Below are 19,645 nucleotides of genomic sequence, written 5' to 3'. Positions count from 1 at the left end.
ACTGCCTGCTAATTGTGATCTTTTTCCTTCCTTTCACTCTTTGGCAGGACCCTGTCTTACTAGAAGTTCACTTCTCTAATTTAAGTCTTTTTAAAAACTGCCTTATTGTAATGTTTATACATCTGCTCATAAAATCCTTTCTCATGATTCTTCCCTGTGTTATCCAAGTTTCTGGCAGTTTGCAGAATTCTAACCGGTATTTTACTGTAGCCCATATGAAATAAAAATGTTCATATATTTTGGTTGACTTAAATAACAACACTGGTAATCATTTATGGTTTTCGAATGTTTTCTCAACCATGGAATGATGTTCAAAACATCCCTCTGAGGGATCATCTCTACTACAGGGATGAGAAAGCCAAGAGCAGACGCCAGGTGACTCACGTAGGAAGCAGCAGAGGAAGCCTTGCATCCCAGTTCTCCTGACACCTCCTGATGTCAAGGCAAGAGCTTCCTGCTCTCCATCAATGGTCTAATCCCTCTGAATAAGCAGCAGGTCAATCAACGCTAGTGCAACTGCGTAAACTGCTGAAGGATAACTTAAAGCTCACCCAGATGGTTTGATTACAATATGGAAAAACGAGTAGTCACTTTGTCTAAACCATGAAAGAAATCTATAAATTGTAATTCACCTGTGCAGACTTTCATTGGCATAAACACCAGGAATCCTGTAACAATGAGTATGACAGGTGCAGCACTGTCAGGGTCATTTGTTAAGGCATTTAGCGATCCAACAAGGCAAAAATTATTTGGTGCAATGGATGCACTGGAATTGCTAAGTGAAGTGAGAAATATAGAAAAGGTAACTTGTTTCCCTGAAAATAAGACCTACCCCGAAAATAAGCCCCAGTTAAGATCTTCAGCCAGATGGACCCATTTAGTACGTTATGACGATGTTCCAGAAGATGATATCACTATATTTGAATAAATGTAGATTGTTATACATGAAAAAATAAGACATCTCCTGAAAATACGCCCTAATGCGTCTTTTGGAGCAAAAAATATTTTCGTTCTTATTTTCGGGGAAACACGGTACAAAAATTGTTTAGCACAGTGGCAGGCACACAGTCATTCAATCAACTCTTATTACTAGTACCATCAAAAGCAGAACATCATAAAACTTACTCTGGAATAATCAAGATCTCTGGGCGTTGAGTCTGTTAAAGCTCGGACAAGGGCATTCATCATACAGATCGGAGGGGAAGGTGGGGAGGACTGAGAAGGTTCCTGCTGTAACGGGCTCTTTGGTTTGGAAGGCAGCCGACCTCTCCTCCCCTTCAGACTATCTGTACGGACAACTGATACCGACAGAAAGAGAGAAAAAAATGTTTTCAAACATATTCGTGAATAGCATGCCATAAATCACAAAAAGGAATCAAAACACTTTATAGTTGAGCAATCATTAATGAGACCAACCATTTAAAAGTGGCAATAGGTTTGGAATAATATTCACAGAGTGATGTAATGAGAGTTGAAACAAGCAGCATAAAGCTCACCCATATACTTACATATGGTAATGAATTAGCCCTGAGAGTCTCCTTCTTAAATAGAACAAAAATGTATGTACACAAGCTCTCTATTGATTTTGAGAAATTAGAATACGTAGTCCTCAACTATTTTTAAATGTAAACATACACTGTAAAAATAAAATGTTGGAAGGAAAGGGAAACAAGGAAAATTCACCATCCCAACGTAAATATTAACATTCTTTTTCAGTGCTATCTGAGAATACATATACACAAGTGGCGATAAAAAGCATCATATCCATACCTTCTTTAACCATCCCGACACTGAGACACTTCTGAAATCGACAGTACTGACAGCGGTTTCGACGTCTCTTGTCTACGGGGCAGTTTTTATTTGCCAGGCAAACATATTTTGCATTTTTCTGCACCGTTCTCTGAGAAAATACAATACAGAGATAGTCAACTAATAGTTTCTGGAAAGAGGTAGGACCTGACAAGATGTATTTTAATTACAATGTGAAAAGTGACAGTGCAATTCGTATAATTAGATAAATTTAATTTCCTAACACGCTAGCCTGCAGGAAAAACAATTTTATTAGTGTTAGCTGCTGACATGGAAAATCATCTTGGATTATTCTGAAGCAAGTCTCAGGAGACATCCAAGTCTGAATGATAAAATCATATCTGAAATTACCAGGTCAACATATCATACCTTGGAGGATTAGATTATCTCCACTTTTAATATCCCTTTGGGAACAATTTTCAACTTGTTCTATTCCCCTGATTATTGCTGACCTTATTAAAATAAAATCAAAGTTATCTGGGATGTACTTTGTTGGCTATCACTTTTGTAAGTCAAATATCACAGTTAACTGGCTTTGTTCCCCAATAGAGATGAAATCATAAAAAGCAAAAATCAAAATTTGTCTAGTTAAAACATACAGGAAATGATGTTTTAATGCAAAAAAAATCACTTAATTAGGCTGTGTTTATTTTGTGTTTAAAACAACAAGTTTTTTAAAACAAAAAGTTTATTTTGTCTTTAAAAGAATATATATGGTGAACTGGCCATTTCTGATTGCTGAAAACAAAATCTTAAAATTGGATGCTAAAAACCACTATCACATCCAAGAAAGAAAAAAACAAAAACAAAACCAAAAAAGAATGAGAGAAAGACAGGAATATGAGAGCCATGCACTTTCAATGAAAATTCCCATGACGAGGTTATTTGATAAATAACTATTGATATAGATATCAAAATAGCCATATTGTAAAATATAGATAAAACTTAGACTTGGATATAAAATAACGTTGTATTCTTCAGAATCATATATAATTTTTCAAATGACACGTGGAAACAATAAATGAAAACAATAATTTTATGCTCCAAATATTATATAAGTGAGGCTTGAGTTTTTAAAAACTAAAAACTTCTGTGCAAAGGTTGTGTATTTACCACTTAGGGAGAAATCATTCAGAAATTACCTGAATCTATACAACTCCAAATAGAGCAGACAGTTGGAATTTATTTGGTAAGCCTAAGAAAAAGAAATCCAGGTAATTTGGGATTGGTCATCTATTTTGTGCCCCAAATTCGAGATCTATTTTCAATGTTTACTTTCAGCAATCCTCAACCCCCATTTATTAGTTTTCACTCTATCACCTTTTAATTTCGTGTTCGGAGATCATTTCTAAACTGCTCGTATAAAACTTAAAAAAAAATCTAACCAAGCCAGATACATTTCCCCTGCTTTAGTTGATGATTTTAGCTTAAAACGCAAAATTCCAAAACACAATCACCCTTCTGAGTTTCCAGCATTTAAATTCTCAGCAGTCTGTAAGGGTAGGAAAGTTGTATTTCCAGAATGAAGCTCTCTTTCCTCAAACATGCAGTAATTTCTAAAACTCTGTTTCTTGCCATTATCCTCAAGGCTATATGCCAATTGCAGGGCTGGTGGCATATTGCTTCAGGTATCCATTTCCCCAATAACCTGAAACCTTTTCTACGGTTGCATGTGCCTGTGCAGTTTAAGGACAGGGAGAGATCGTTACAGTTCAATCACTGAATTCCATCATTAACTGCATTTCATGTCACATTTTTAAAGAATTCAATTTAATGGTAGAAAGCCACTGGGTAAAACCTGCTCCTGCTCCCTTAATTAACAGATCTGTGGGGTAGTTCTCCCCCATTCCATCCCCCACCCCTTCAAGTATAGATTTGTTTTCAAGGGATTGCTGCAGAAAAGGAACGCTGTTGGGGAAACTTAATTGACATTTCTAGACTAGGAATGTATTACCACTCCTGTATTTTGGTCAACTCTCAATTATTCAGGGATGATTATATTCGAAGTTACTTGTATTCCTCTTAAGAGTTTTTCTTTCTTTTCCCTTTCTTGGCTGCCCATTTCACTGACCTTCAGCATTTCCACTGAATTCATGTACACATCAAATCTGTGAAAGGAATGCCGTTCCTTGAAAGTAACCCTGGTAAAGCTTGAGCAGTTAAGGCAGAAAAAAAAAAGGCTAACCTGAGAGTTCTACGTTTGAAACATCATAATCATGCATACCTTCAGTATGGCACTTAACAGACTGCAAAGTCTTTCCACAAGCATTTTCTCATTTTTCTGCAGAAGTTAATTAATCACACGATTCCTATCTCCAGATCAAAAATAATTTGTTGCTTGTTGGTATGTATGCCAATCCACAAACGTGCATTTTAAAAAATACTTGGCAGTTTTCACTTATAATGAACTATAGTTTTAAGTGCTTTCATAAATGTTTTGTCTCGTTTAATACTCACAGCCTTTATTTACCTGATAAGGAAACTGAGGCCTAGAAAGAAGTGTCATGCCCAGTGTCATACAATTGGGAGGTGACAGATCAAGGACTCCTATTTGAGTATTCTGACTCCAATTCCAGCCGGCTCCCAGATACATCCTATTCGCCTCCCAAATCCTAGGTTATCCAATCAGCATTCAGCTTCCTCTCTCCCTCCACCTTGACCAGCACTGGAGACTAGAGACTAATTATCATAGAACATTTGTGCGTTTGCAAGGTCCTGAGACAATGGCCAAGGGAGTGGGGAGGGTGGCAAAGAATTAAGTGTCTGAAGAAATCTAGGAGTCAATACTTAAAGCAGAGCAGCAAGAGAACAAGCTCTCTTTCCCCTGAGTGGTGTAAAGAGCACCGAATTCAAGAATCAGAAGAAACCAGCTGGAACTGTCCCATGTGCTGATAAATCACTGTTAACAGGCTCCACAAGGCTTCACCTCTCCAGGCTTCAGCTTCCTCACGGGTAACATACGAGGGAGTCTGAAGACCCTCGCACTGTAAAATTCTCCTTTGGGACTTTGAGATAATGAATAACTCCCACACCTGGTACTGTGGGGCACAGAGGTAGAGTGGATGGGTGAGACCCCAGCTTCTATCTTCTATGGAGGGAGCTGCCCCAAACTACATCAAGCTAGTTGCCCCTGTCTGTTCTGCAGCTTGCAGAGCTGTGAAGATGCTCCACACTTTGGGGCCATGCAAACATGAGCTGGCATCCCGTCTCCATCTCACTCTCTGAGTGTATGTCCTGGGCAGTGGAATAACCTCTCCAAGTTTCCATTTCCTCATCTACCAAACGAGGATAATTAAGATCTACCGTAAAGACACTGTTAATAAAAATAGCTAGTGAATGGCCAGAATTCAATCTCAGGTCTGTCTGATTCTAGAGTCCTAGTTCTTACTCTGAGGAACAAATGAGATACAAATGCCCAGGACCTGGCACACATCCCCTATCCCCTCAGGATGGACAGACGAGGACTATAATGAGGTCTTAGCTCTTTTGAGGTCTCAGATCTCTTTGCAAATCTACCGAAAGCTCCCTCCAGGAAAATGATCATAAGGCATTGCCAACTCAGAAGTTCACAGCCCCCTCAAATCCACCTGGGCGGCCTCCTGTGGTGGACTTCAGGTTAAACCAACCTGAGAAAAAGGACGTGAAGGTGCTCGGAAAGGCTACAGGAGCGCAGGGTATAACAATTACACCTCTCAAACCCGGAGGGACCTCCTTAGATGCTCCCTTGAGCGGGTGGCTGAGGAGGCTGGCTGCGGAGGGAGGGGGCGCCAGGAGCAGGCGTGTGCTCACCTTGAAGAAGCCCTTGCAGCCCTCGCAGGTGCGCACGCCGTAGTGCTGGCAGGCGGCGTTGTCCCCGCACACGGCGCACGTGCCCTCGCCGGACGACGAGCTCCTGTTGGGCGGTGAAGGTAGGCTGGGGCTCTCGCCCAGAAGGCTAGACGCGGTGGGGGAGGCCGCGAGGCTGAGCGGCGGGAAGGCCAACGTGGGCGCCCTCTTGGGCAGGGGCAGCCGGTACGGATGACCCTCGAGTGCGCCGGCCTGGCTTCCGGCGGCGGCGGCGGCTCCCAGCGGCAGGCTGAGGGCGGCGGCGGCGGTCGGGTCGTAGCCGAGGTGGTGGCCGCCGGCCGGGCTGGGCGCGGGCGGGTGCGGCAGCGAGGGCTTGAAGTGGAAGAGTGGGAAGCGCGCGCCGGACACCGTGGGCACCGCCTTCATCGGCGGGTCGAGAAGCGGGCCGGGCGCGATGCAGCCCTGCGCCGAGGGCAGAGCGTCGTCCCACAGCGCCCCCGCCTGCGGGGGGAAGCCCGGCGTGGTGGGGGTGGACGGCGGGGACTGCTTGAAGTACATGGAGGTGCTGGGCAGCATCTCGTCCTCCGGGCCGGACGGGGGCGGAATGGACGGCTGCTGCTGCTGCTGCTGGTGATGGTGGGGGTGGGGGTGGGGGTGGGGGTGGGAATGGGGGTGATGGTGGTAGCCGTGCGCGCGGCCCTCCTCCACCTTGATCAAGGGTCGCGGCCCGGAGGGCTGCATTTGGTACAGGCAGGAGGGCTTGAGGTCGTAGTTGCTTGAGTAGCCCTCCATGAAGGTACTGAAGCTGGGCAGGGATGTGGTGGCCGTGGCTGTGATCTCGGTGCTGCCGAGGTCCATGGTCAGTTTGGCATAGTCGGGGTTCATGATCTCCGCGGTGTATTCTGAGCCGTAGGTCTGCGCTGCATAACTGGAACCTGGAGGCGAAGGGCTATACTGGGCTTGCACGCAGGGCATATCTGCAAGGACAGGGAAAAGGGTCTTTGAGAAGCAAGTTTGCACTCTTTCTTAGCTAATAGGTAGCACTGGGTTCATTGATCTTCAATCTGGACAATAGAGAGGAAGAAACATACTTTCCTCCTCGTAGCACAGATTGAAAACCCCTTCCTTCCTTCCTTTTGCCCTCCCTTCTCTAGCAAGAAAGCTGAATCCCCCCATTGATAGCCTGTCTAAAGAGGCCACAGGATGCCAAACCCCGGCTCCCTGGGGACATTTGTACCCACCTTTCCTTCCTTGCCCTGTCTTCCACCACATATGGGAAATTTGATGTCTTCCCTCATAGGCCCAGTGATTTTTTTTTTTTTTTGAAGACGGGTGAGCTCACAGTGGCCAATGAGGGGATCAAACTGGCAACCTTGGTGCTACCAACACCCCGCTCTAACCAACTGAGCCAACCAGCCACCCCTCCAGTGCTATTTTAAAAATATTGAAGCCCAATAAATCAATTGGAGTAATCTCAGCCACTAGTTGGGAGGAGAAAAAGAAAGACAGTGAATGCCCTGTTGGTTTATTTTGGGGAAAAGAGGCCACTGGTCCCCCTAGTCACACACATTGATCTATAAACCTCTAAGTTAGGCCTACATGGGACTTACTCGCCAAGGGAAACAGTGACATTCTAACATGTGATAAGTGCCAACCAAGGCCACCCACACAAAAGTTGTGGTTGATTTCTTCCACCCACTCCTCCAGACAGGGCTAGCAGCCTACAAAAACTGGACCCCTGTTGATGACTTCAGCCAGCTAGGTGGTGAGGTGGGAACACAGGCCCAGGAAATGGATTCGGGGGAGTATGCACCATCTGCAAAGAAAAAGATCAGCAGCTGCAACAAAACACCCACCAAACTTGCTGTCTGCCATATTACAGTGTGTGTGTGTGTGTGTGTATTCCCCATAAATCTGACTAATAAAATATATCAGTAGCTGTTGTATGACAACAGTTTACAGCTATCATAATAGGTAAGTTAGTTGACATATTTTCTTGTGACAGAATCAGTACCCCTAGAAAACAAAGCAGTTTCTTAATGGATTTAGTTTCTCTGCTAGTTTGACTATATTGAGCCCCCAAAACAAGTGGTATCCAGGATGCTTACTACTGTTCAGAGAGGTTGGGCTGGATGAGAAGAAGGCTCTGAGAATGACTGGATCTAGTGGATGAATTATCTAATTATTTCCTTTAATGGCTAAATGTAAATGGTAAAATGGGCAATTTTTGGTGGTTGGTTTTTCTGAACCAAGGGAAAACCAGGTTTAACGTCTATATTTGGAGCCTCTGGTGTAAAAGGTGTGACTAATAGAAAAGTGAGTGCTTCACATTTCCTTTGATATCTTTCTATACCCACATTTCCAAATCTGATTGAGTCATGCCTGTAAGGGATGAAATCTTGACTTGAAAAAAAAGGTGATAAGGGCCTGTTGAAAGAAACAGTGATGAGGAGAGGCCTGTTCAAGCCTTTATTTTCCAACTAGGCCTTCAAAACACTCACTAGTTTGAAGTTAAAGGATTATTTATCCTGCAGCCCAGTTGTTGGGGTGAAATAAAAGGATAATCATTTAACATAAAGAACACTGCCTGATGTTTGACAGGCAGGTTTCACTGCCTGTCATTCCCTTCCTTCAGACCTCTAGGATTTCTCCTCCATTAGTCTTTTCTGTCATTCTTCTTTGCCAATCCCCCCTACCTATTCCTCTTGTGACTTTCTGTAGTTTCCAAATAGACTGTGGCTTGCTGGGACTGAGTTCTATTTATCTGCATATCTTTGGTGCCTACACAGGCCTGGCACCTGGTATCCCTTTAACAAATACATAAAGAGGTATCACAAGCCAAGCCTGCAATAGTTCCTTTTTGCCAACTCAAATTTACTCCTTGGTTTTCAGGTCAAATGCTTTTACTCTTTCCCTCTGAGCTTCAATAATCCACACTTCTGCACCCAAATGATTTGGGTTTTATACAAACAAAAATGCTCTGTATTGCTCTAAGTGATCTGACCCATGACTTTTAAATGTATAAACTAGATATAAAAGAAGAGTAAAAATGGAGACATTAAAATGTATTAAAAGATTCTAATCTATGGTGTACTTGCATTTTTCTTAGAAAAAATGTTTCTGAGAAATGCAATGCTTAATTTAATCTGGCTGCTCCAATCAGTAGCAACAGGGTGTGGTATCCAGAGGAGCTTCGTGCAAGGAAGCCACCTGTGTTGTGAAATGCTCGGCTAGCAGTCAATGCCCTGGCGCTGGGCAAGTCGACCAGTTTACCCGCTGATTGTGTAGCTCCTCCAGTCACCTCTCCCAGCCGGGGAGACATAAGGGGGAGTGCCTTCAGACGTACCTGGAGGATATCTTGCGCGCTGAATGGTGGGGCTGTGGGTCTCTCCAGCAGAGGCCGAGAGTGGAAGAAGCAGAGAGGTCTGGCTAGTCGAAGCAGCGGCGGTGCTGCCCGGCTCCACCGAGGGTCCAGGCTCAAAGCCGGGGCTTGCCGGGCTGCGCACTTCCGCAGTGGGCTCTGCGGGTACCAGGACAGGACAGAGGTTACAGTCAAACCAGGCTGGGTCACCGCGGCCTGGGCTGGGCGTATTGGGAGTTGGTGGGGGCCTCTAGAAATGCTGTGTTAATTACGAAGAATTATAAGGGTAAGAAAGCAGTGCCGGGAGTCTCGGGGCAAGAAGCATCACACCCTCGAGGAAAGGCTGTCTGCACCCACCGAGCTCACCGCTGTTTTGTGGCACCCGAAGGGAGGCTAAAAAGGTGCAGTCTGGCGTCGCCCAGAAATCGATCCCTCTGCCCTCACAATTGGTTCCGAGCTCACGAAGTCAGGAAAACCAAAGAAAGGAAAACACTTGAGGAAAGAGTTCCGCCCGAATTCGGGGGTCAGTGAGTGTGCACGAGCGGAAAATAGTCATTTTCCCAATTCCACCCGCCACCACCCCTCAAACACAAATTTTACACGTCGCATAGGAAATGCACAAGGTCTGGAACGAATGCATGAATGCTCCGAGGAATTAAGAAAGTCTGAGCTTTTCATTCTAAATGCTAATGGAGCTTCGCTTCTATTAGCCGGGAGTTTCGGGGGCCAAGGGTCAAGCAAACAAAAGGGCACAGTGGAAATAGGCCCCTGCTGGAAGCAAGGCGACAAGGCGGATGGGGTTCGTGGCGAACCGGGAGGGCCGAGGGAGGCCCCTTGCAACTAGCAGGCGGTATCCTCGAGTGTGGGCGACTTCGAGGCTGGGGGCTCTCCGGCGGCCCGGAAGGGGCACATTCCAGAGGGTGCCTGAGCGGCTCCGAGGCCAGCGTCTCTGCATATTGCCTCAGCGAAACTTTGTAGCGGAAAGCACAGCTCAGCGGGCCTCCAGGAAGGATCCTAGCGCCCCAAACTCCGGCCTATAGCGCCCCCTTTTCTGGGATCCACTCACAGCTCCAGGGGTGGGAACTTGGAGCCGAAATAAACCCCCCAAATCCTCGGTGGTGCACCGCCGCGAGGGTCGTGTAAGTTTCGTCTCCCGCAGACCCTGAGCCCGGGGCTTCCCCCAAGGAAGCGAGAGGGACTTGGAGCCTTCAGGTCCGGGAAGCCCTGACGGCCAGGAAATAAGGGATTCCCTTGCCACCCTCAGCCCCAGCCCCAGCTCATCCTACGGAAAGCTTGCGCGAGCTCTAGCGCAGGCACGGACATCTTCCCACGGCTGTAGCAAGCGCTTCCTGCCCCCCACCCTTCGCATCTTCAGTGGGGGTCTCCCGCAACCTCCCAACCACTTCCTCCAGTTGGCGCCCACATTCCTGCCCTTCCCCGGGGCCTTTCGAGCCGAGCCCTTCTCTGAAGATTAGCCTCTATGACTCCGGTGGGCGATGGTCCCTTCAGGGAAAGGGCTCCTCTCGCGCAGCAGCGTTTGCGGGAGAGAGCCACACCACGTATCTTACAGCTGAGCGGAGCGCCCCTCGTCCCCACCCTCCCCCCCCCAACCCATACACAACTGGCCGGTTACCTAGGCAAAGACTCCGCGCCTGGAAACACGTTCTGCGGCTCCCGCTCGCGGTCTCTGGGGCCGGGAGCACGGAGCCTCGGGGTTGTAAATTAGGAAGAAATAACTACCTCTGTCAAAGCCCCTTTCTTTCTCAAAGGCAGACGAAAGGAACACCCCCGTGTTCCCCTCCCGGTGGTGCAGCGTGTGGAGGAAACCGTGAAACGCACCATTGTGACCCGGGCTCCTCCGCGGAGTTTCCAACCCTGGGGAGCGGGGGCGGAGGTTGGGCGGGGGCGGGAGGAGTGGAGGAGAGACCGACAGAAAGGGAAAGACAGAGATTCTCAGAAAGACGGAGGGAGAGAGAGGAGACAAGCGGCGGGGAGAATTCCTGAGCGCGCACGGTCCCAGTGAAGGGGGTGCGTGGGTACAGGGAGAGCGAGACCGTGTGGAGGCTGCTGAGGCCTAAGGAGTCTTCGATATTCACGTTAGGGCATCTTGTTCCCCCGAGACAACGCGAATAAACTCTAACTTCACTAGTAGACGCCCAGTAGACGCAGCTTTTTCTTTCCCCAACTTAGTTCTACAGAATATTTCTTGGTCGTGGGAAAAGAAGATTCAGGATTGAATTTGTGATGAAATGACTAAACAGACACCCGGCACCTCTCTCCTGGCACCCCAAGGCTCTGGGATAACAGCTCGAGATTTCTGATTACCAACCCCCTTGCAGCTCTTCCTCTGGAGTGTCTAGAGGCATAAATACACGGCTGTGTTCAAAAACGTTCTTTGGATTCAACGGACAAACGCTTTCTCCCCCGCGACTGCCCCACGTTTCCAACAGGTTCTAGAGGTGCCTTTGGAAGTCAGTCTCCGCAGGCTGCATTGGCACGACTGTTCTTCTTTCACCACCGAGAACTTTCGTTTCTATTAAGAGTAAAACACTCTGAGCAACTTCTCCAAAAGCGTGAGTTCTGTCAGTTAAGAGTACAACATGCCTTTCCCACACGAGGCAAGCGTGGAGGAGAGGAACGCGGTCCCCACGCGTGTCGGGGCGCGGGAGTCCACAATTACACCCGATTACCTCCGAAGGGAAAAGTGTAAACCGGCAAGTCAGCGACGATGGGCAGACGTGTCTACTGGAGCCCTAGGCTCATTTCAATACAATAAGTCCCATTCTTACGATTATGCCCTGAGATCCTCCGAGCGCTTTGCAAACTCCGGCTGCTGCTACCCAGGCCCATTGCCTCCCAGTCAACCACTCCGAGTCACCATTAGGGGTATTAACTAGGATCCACCGGAGCCCCTATTTTTCAATCCTAGTTAAAAGGCAGGGAAATTACTGCCGTTCATCACTGGAGATCCAACTCCCTGCCGCTGCTGCTGCCGCCGCCGCTGCCGCCGAGAGCATCATTACCATGACAACTAGAGCCGAAATACCCTGAATTACATCGCTGGAGCTGCTATCGCACAAATCCTGGTCCTCCTCTTTGTTAGAGGCTTTTCGCCTCTTTGGGTGGGGGTTGGGGGGAGAGGAATCCCGCGAGCTCCAGAGATCCCCACGGGCCCGCTACAGGGGAAAAGTTTCAGATAGGAACCCACTGGACTCCTCAAGCAAAGCCTCAGTGAGGAGGGGAGGGGGGAAACCCCCACACTCAAAGTTGTCAATTTCAGAGCGGCGCTTCCTAGAGCGCCAACTTTTTAGCAAGTCCCCCAATTAACTGGGCGAATCTCATACGTACTTGAGTACTGTGGCGGTTCCGTCTTTAGAGCGAGTTTCTAGAAAGCTGTCCCGAAATCTGCACTGAGGGGGAGTCACAGCTGCTGTCCCGGAAGGGCTGCGGTGTACAAGCCCAGCGGCTCCCAGAGGCGGTGAGAGGCTGGCAGGAGATGCTGTGATCCCGACTCATGGGAGAGCGCCGCCGAGGGGTTCCACCGGCGTCCCGGCTCCGGCTGCCACCAGCGGGAAGGATGCCGCCGCTGTTCCCACCTCCAAGTCCACCGCCGGCGCTGTCAGCGTTGCAAAGTGAGCTCTGGAGGGGCGTCCAGCTGCCGCGCGGTGCTGCACCCGCGAGGAGGACGCCGGGCGAGAGGGGTGTGAGCGCACGGGAGACGGTGGAGTGTGTGTGCGGAGCGTGTGTGTGCGCGCGTGTCTATGTGTGAGAGTGAGGGAGCGGGTGTGAGCCTGTCTGTGTGTGGGGAGCGGAGGAGGAGCAGGAGCTGGAGGGGTGGGGGGCGGGAGGCAGGAGACTCCGCTCTCCCGGCTGCGCGTTAGCTCGCTCTCTCGGCACGTCATTTATGCCACAGGAGCCCTAGCGGCCTCTCCATAGAGTGCCTGGAATGCGAGACGTCAATGTGACGCCATGGGACGCTACGTCACCCTCCTCCTCCCTCCCCCTGGCCCAGCCGGTTCCGCGTGTGCGAGGGAGGGTATGTGTGCATGTGAGCGCGCGCGCTGTGGCCCGGCCGTTCGCCGGGCGGCACAATGGAAACTACGCGGCGCAGCCAGCCTCAGCCCGGGGGCCTTTCGGACGCGCGCTCGCTGGCAACCCTTTTGCAGTGGCGCTGCTCGCCTGGGCACGAGTCGGCGAGTGGGAGCAGCAGCCCGCCGGCGGGTCAGGCGGGACCGCCCAGCTGTCAGGCTCGGGTGGAGTAGAGTTGGAGGAGTGCTGCTGGCGCGCCTCCGAGGCTGCCCCGAGGCAGGGAGCCAGGGCGAGGGGGTAAGGGAGAGGACAGCTCTTCCGAAAGGGAAGGCTCCGCTAGCCAGCTTCTCCGAGTGACCTGGCAGCCAGTGCCAGTGCGGAAGGAGTCGGGCACCAGCCCAAAGACTCCCTGAGGTGCAGCTGCGCTTTTTGCCAGCAACTGTTCTAAAACTGTTTACGTCTCTCTGGCCCTCTGCGCCTAGGCTAATCCCTGATCTCCCATCATTTGCTGGGTGCGTGTTTCGCATGGGGATGTAGAGAGCTCCGGGAAGAGAAGGTTTTCCTTCTTTGTACTTAAGGTGTGAGTTTCCTAACTGGACCCATAGAACCCAGCTGAATGCACATCTATCATCCACACGCGTGCTGCAGCAGAAACTATTTAAATGTGTGTAAAACGCACACGTGTTGAACAGCTGAGCAGGTCTGACTGTTGCAAGTGTTCCCCCCGCCCCTCCGTCGTCAGAAATGGAACTCTCAGCTCGCACTTTCACTTTTTGATGCTTGTAGAGGGGCCTTCCCTCCCGTCTCCCAAATTAAACATTTTGAAATCAATCAACAGGATTTATTAGTCAGTCCCTCCCTAAGGGATTTGGTCTGGTCTCCTGGGATACATTTGTCATTAAGTGGTGTGCTGAAAGCCTGGGCGACTGTGTGAGGGAGAGCAAGTTCTCCCTGGAAAGGATGAATTTAAGTGTGAATTTCTTGCTGGAAACAAAAACAACATTTTTATCAGCTAAAAGGCTCCTCCCGTAGTCCCGAAGATTGCATCTGAGCGAAAGCAACCTCTTCTACAGAAACGAATCTTTGAGGGGAAAATATTTGAAACAGTGCAGACCGACACGGACCCCGTGGGTCCACTTGAATCAGATGTGACATGTTAGTTCTTTGACCTGTCACAATATTGGCGTGTGTCAGGGGGCGGAGTGGAGGAACGATCCTGTTGTCCACAGCACACGTTTCAGAATCGAAGACGATTCTATCTAGCACCAGCAACTTGAAAATAAAACTAATGTTACATCTATGACACGGGTATATTTCTCCCCCTAACTTCCACTTGAGACAGGGTGGTGTGGAAAAGACCGTGGGAGGATGCCCCGAAAGTTGACCTGGCAGAGAGGACCCGCGTCTCTGCGCTGCCCCGGGTTCCAATCCAGTCTCGGAAGGAAGGAGGGCGCTGCTGCATTGTATCCATTCAGAGCTAGGAGGTGGGGGCCGCAGGACCTAGAGCCGCGCGTCGCTGACGCACGCGAGGCGCGTGATTGACGCAGGCGATGTTACTAAATTCGGCGGTTGGCTGGGCCCCGTCGCCGGCGCGCGCGGCAGATAGCGGAGTAGGTTCCCCCTCGGTCACCCCCGCCCCTTCTCCATTCAGCGCTGCGCTGGGCGGGGCTCGCCAGGCGGGGCGGGGTGGGGTGCGGTGCGCGTGGCCGTGGGGATCCGGCCACACCAAATATAGTCGGGCCTGGCTATTTTTAGCTGGGCCTCCTCGGGAGCGAGCGCGCCGCGTGAGGGGGCGCCCTGACCCCGCCGGGAGTGCGGAGGGGGTGGGGGCGGAGTCGCCATCTTGGACTCTGCTCGACCCCGTCTGGTGACCCGCGACGCTGGGCCTGGCGTGGCGCTGCGGGTCGGGGTGAGTGGGTGTGAGCTGTGGGAGAGGGCGGGGCGGGCTGCCACGGGAGAGGAGGGCGAGGCGCGGGCGCGGGGGTCCGCCGCGAAGGGTGGCACGGGCGAGGGAGCGGGGCTCCTGTGTGTGGCGGACGGCGCTCCCGGCCGCGGCAGACGCGCAGTCCGGCCACCCGGCGGCCTGGCCGGGCCCCGAGTCGCGTGGGGGCGGAGCCGCCCGCGGCCACCACTTCCTGAGAGCCGGGGATACCCCTCCCGGACGTCACGGAGGAGCCGAGGCGGCGGTGGCGGCCCGGGGCTCATCCTGCACTTGCATCACGGGTGCAGCAGCAGCTGCTCTGCTCCTTTGTGGCTTTTTCCCCTGTTGAGTAACTGCTTTGTTAACTGAAAATACCATGACGAGCCAGTGTGATCACCAGCTCCAGACCTCAAAGAAAGTGAAGCTGTCAAGCAAGAAGAGGGAGACTCCCCTAGCCGGCTGCGATGGTATCTGGTGGGTGGGTGTGCAGAGAAGCACTTGACAGTTTCCACGTATTGCTTCTTGCCTAACTCTTCACCCCCAAGAACGTTTAAAAATACTTTTATTTCCATGCTGTGAAAATTTCATGTGTTCTGCACCCCGCTCGTTCCCCCTTTAGTTTGAAATCTCAGGCAGAATTGGAGTCACAATTTTGTAGGAACCCTAAAATTAGGTACAGTTTTTAGGAAACAGGACTCGTTGAATTTATTTAATAAGCGACGTTTTCTAAATGTTACTGTATAAAAGGTCCTTGCCCACTCGCGGTAGTTATAAAACTACTAACCAAGTTTGTTCATATTAATTGGGCATCTTCAGTGACAGTTTCAAACCTGTATCTTTTGTTTACCTTGAATTTAAAAAAAAAATTCCATTCCTTACTGATTATCTCCAGGTAAAGCATTTCTCTCCTTGAGTAGGTGTATCTTTCTGGATGTCTGTGTTGGTTAATTCTTTGCTTTCCCCGCTCTCCCACCCACTCCTTACATCCTTCCCCTCCTGAGTATCAGTCACCAATCTTTGTTCCTTGATGGCTGTTAGGCTGAGGGCTGTTGTCTGATTGCCCAAAGCCAATCAACTGGCTTAGTGCTTCTCTGGGTAGGAAGTGGACTGACTGTTGGAGAGGTTCCAGTGGTCCCTGATCAGTGGCAACATTTTTGCACTCAAATGGAAAGTCATGGAAACAGAGACGAGGCTCCATGACAAAGTGGGACACTATCCTCTGCTTAATCCTAGGTCCCTGAACATGTGCAATTCTTTGGGTGACCTCAAACATAATAATAGATCATTCTGTTCTCTTTTTCAAATGTCTGTTATTCTATACCTTTTCAAAAGTCTGATTTACTAGAAATCAGGCATAATATTCTGTAAGGCATATGTGTGACTATTTCAGTAATTGAAGTTACCTTTTTGATGACTGTCTTTTATTAAATGAAAATTAATATTTTATAATTAAATCTCTTTTAAGAAATCAGGTGGCATAAGACTACCTTAATCTATGAAATGTTGAGCATTTACCTGGTTTGGTCCTTTTTCTAGAAGAGGGACATTCATATTTATGCCCTAGTTTATACACACAAAGCAAAGAAAGCTGTTAGTTTCTGCTTTCGTGATACTTATGGCAGCCAGTGTGTTAACTTTCTATGAAATAAATGTTACAGGTTCACTGGATAGTTAACTTTTATTTTGTTTTCATTTTGTTGATAGAGTCTGTATGTAAGAAAGAAAGTGCTCTTTTGGAAAATAAAATAACGAAATTTGGGAGAAATTTATTGTGTGTGATACAAAGCAATTGCTATAACAATGGGGGATTTAAACAATTGCTTTAAATGCTCTTCTGATCAAGCAACAACATATAATCTGTTGGTTATGCTATGATGTAAAGAATGGTGAAAAAAGAATGATGATGAGACTTATTCATGCAAAGATTGGGTGAGGAAAGGTAAAATAAAAATTCCAAGCCAGAAGTTGTTAAGTAGGGTGAATATAGGAAGGAAAAGTAAAAAAAAAAAAAAAAAAAAAAAAAAGTATGAGTCCAAGTTTTCTAGAATCAGCATAGAAGTTCTATACTACATTTAAGATATGTATATAAAATTTTGTAACTTGAGCTGACATTGACTTACATACTTAAGTGTACTGGGCTCTACAAGGTGGACTAATGTAATTTTTCTATGTGACCTACCTGCATACTATCCCTTCCTTATCAATTCTGTCATTGCCTGATTAATCTTTCTAAAATACAGCTTTTGTTATGTCATTCTTGGGCTCACACATCTTCAGCAGCTGGACGTTGACTCTACAATAAAACCCCAAAGCCTCCACATCCTGGCCTCTTAATTTTCACAGGATTTCCCTGTGCTAGTCAAACTGGTATCCTCACTGTTCTTCAAACATCCTTTCACCCTCTTACATTTGTTCATAATTTTCCTTTTTATGGCATTCTCTTCTTGCCCTTCTCTGCTTATTGAAATCTTACTCTTCCTCTAAAACTAGCTCAAGAAATGAGCTCAGATTGTGCTTTAGTCTTTCCTAAGGTTCTCATTTTACTGCCTTTTTATGTTCTTGTGTCCGTTGCTTATTCCCCCGTCAAACTATAAGCTTCAGAAGCATGCCTCACATATCTTTGAGATTTCTTTGGTACTTAAATTTAACATAGATAGTAAAAATCCAGAAAATATCCCCCCATTTAAATTTGAGTATGAATTGAGAACGGCCATAATATAAGTAACAAATTGTATGGGTTAGGATATCCTGTATATGAGATCATACAGTAGTTGTTTTCTTTATCTGAACTTTTGATACTCTTGATTGAACATACCTTGTCAAGGTGCCCCCCACAAGCCCAAACAGCTGCATGGTATTACAAGGATATTGCAGTTTGGCTTGTACCTGTTATACCTGCGTAGATAGATTTGCTATCATTATTTTTTCTTGATAAACTTTTGGTTTCACTCTTCTACCCTCTTTCCTCTTCTATGTGTACTGTTTCTTAGGCTGCTGCTTCTTAGTGATGAACTGGATGCTGTAGGCTAGGCAATGTTAATATCAACTTCTTTTGAAAAATTTCTTAAGGTTTAGAGAATTGAGAATCATGATATCTATGTATAACCAGTTAAAAATAAAAATTCTTGAACATCTTACATTTTCCTAAATGTATTTAAATAGATTTTATGACTATATATATATATATATATATACACACACACACACACACAGAAGTACACTAGGCAAAGAAGTTTTAGAATTACGATTTGTCAGAAGTTTTAGAGAAAAGCCCATGTGACTTAGAATATTAAATTTTGACAAAGAAGAAGTAATGTTATAGATCAGGAAAGGTTTTCTATGTTATAGAAAATTTTGGAAAAGAGTGCAAACCCAAGTTGGAAAGATTGCTTAGTAGTGTAAGTGCTAATAATATTTTAACATCTCATTAAGTAATATTTTTCTATTCATTAGTAAATAACAGGACGTGTTTGAAATCTGGTTAAAAAGATAGTTTATTTCTTTTGTTTTCCCCAGTCTCTTGTAAACTCTGGAAGACCACAATGATTTGGGGGAGAAAAGCTATTACTCGTGTGTGATATATCAGTTCAGTATATTATTTCTGCCTGGGAAATAAGATCTGCATTTTAGCTAGAGTTGACAGATGAAGTAAATATCTTTCCACATATAACTACGCAACCCTTTCCCATCACCTAACAAAAAACAAACAAACAAAAAGACTGCCTCACATATACAAGAACGGTTCCTTTAGCATATTCTCCAAGAGTGGGATGCTGTATTTCGCAGAGACCACTAGATTGCTTCTTAGAGGCCTGGATCTGGCTTTGCTGCGGTGATGCTGTCCAGCCTTGGGTAAGTTAGTTAATCTTTTGGGACGCCTTAATATCATCATCTGTAAAAATGGTAGTGTTGGGCTTACAATATGATCTTTAAGGATGTTTTAGGTTGTAAAGTTGAAATGCTCTTTAGGTTGTTTAAATACTGTGAATCATGAGTCAACTCTGGCCTGTTCTATCACTGCCCGATTGCTGTAGTCAGGAGGCTTGTTAAACTCTTGTATTTAACGTGCATGCTTATAATAGTAATATTGATAGTAATATTACATTAAACTGCTTTGACTTGCATGATCTAATAATAAACTGTAGCCATTGAGTGGGATCTTGGTGGCCTGAGAGAGTTAATGTACCTCCAGCGTCATAGCCTTCGCCTGTCCATAAAGCGGAAACAAGCAGAAACCTGGATAGTCCAAAAGTCATTTTATATTTAGCTTTGAAATTTGTTTCTGTACAATCATTTGAATATGGCTGAATCACAAATTAACTTCATAAAAATTAATAAACTTTCATTGGAATGGATTCTCTTGTTTGTTCTTCTTCAGTTCTTTTCTGATATTCACTGCATGCTAGGCATAAGCCATTTCATCTTAAATGTTGCAGCCAAGGCAGAACTATCCTTTCTGCTTTTTTGTAGAGAAGGCCTGGTGATGGTGGGGTTGCAAGTTTTTATTTTATATCGCCTTTTAGAGATATGAGTAGAGAAAGTAAAATAAGGCAGGTCAAAAGGAAAGTACCAAATAGGTATTAAGTTGCAAAAATATCAAAGCAAGCAGAAAGAATACAATAAATTTTGTTTGCAAACTTGTTAGGTTTGCATTTGGGTACATCTTTATGGGTAAATATGAGCTGAGTGGATAAGCGTTGGGAAATACCTTAGTTTTAACACATTGCAGGTTGATGTAT

At 47.0% G+C, this 19,645-nt stretch overlaps 1 protein-coding gene across 5 annotated transcripts in view; it reads right to left on the bottom strand.

Moving 5' to 3' along the window:
* Nucleotides 1-12,792, bottom strand: part of NR4A3 (nuclear receptor subfamily 4 group A member 3) — a 39,006-nt gene extending 26,214 nt beyond the window's left edge. The window contains exons 1-6 of one of the 5 annotated variants that reach the window (XM_081066419.1): nucleotides 12,305-12,792; nucleotides 8,942-9,115; nucleotides 7,264-7,411; nucleotides 5,599-6,572; nucleotides 1,771-1,900; nucleotides 1,126-1,298 (exon numbers count right to left, since the gene is read on the bottom strand). In XM_081066419.1, the coding sequence (XP_080922545.1) occupies nucleotides 1,126-1,298; nucleotides 1,771-1,900; nucleotides 5,599-6,570 (1,275 nt within the window). In that variant the 5' untranslated portion in view covers nucleotides 6,571-6,572; nucleotides 7,264-7,411; nucleotides 8,942-9,115; nucleotides 12,305-12,792. Of the gene's footprint in view, nucleotides 1-1,125; nucleotides 1,299-1,770; nucleotides 1,901-5,598; nucleotides 6,573-7,263; nucleotides 7,412-8,941; nucleotides 9,116-9,313; nucleotides 9,423-10,795; nucleotides 11,008-12,304 lie in introns of those variants that run through there. The other 4 variants (XM_081066418.1, XM_081066420.1, XM_081066421.1 and 1 more) reach the window with 4 other exon arrangements.
* Between the last annotated feature and the right edge of the window lie 6,853 nt (nucleotides 12,793-19,645).

This window comes from Rhinolophus hipposideros (assembly GCF_964194185.1).
Source record: "Rhinolophus hipposideros genome assembly, chromosome: 11".
NCBI classification, from domain to species: domain Eukaryota; kingdom Metazoa; phylum Chordata; class Mammalia; order Chiroptera; family Rhinolophidae; genus Rhinolophus; species Rhinolophus hipposideros.
Note: the sequence above shows the minus strand (reverse complement) of the source record. Positions and strands in the feature narration are given on the sequence as shown.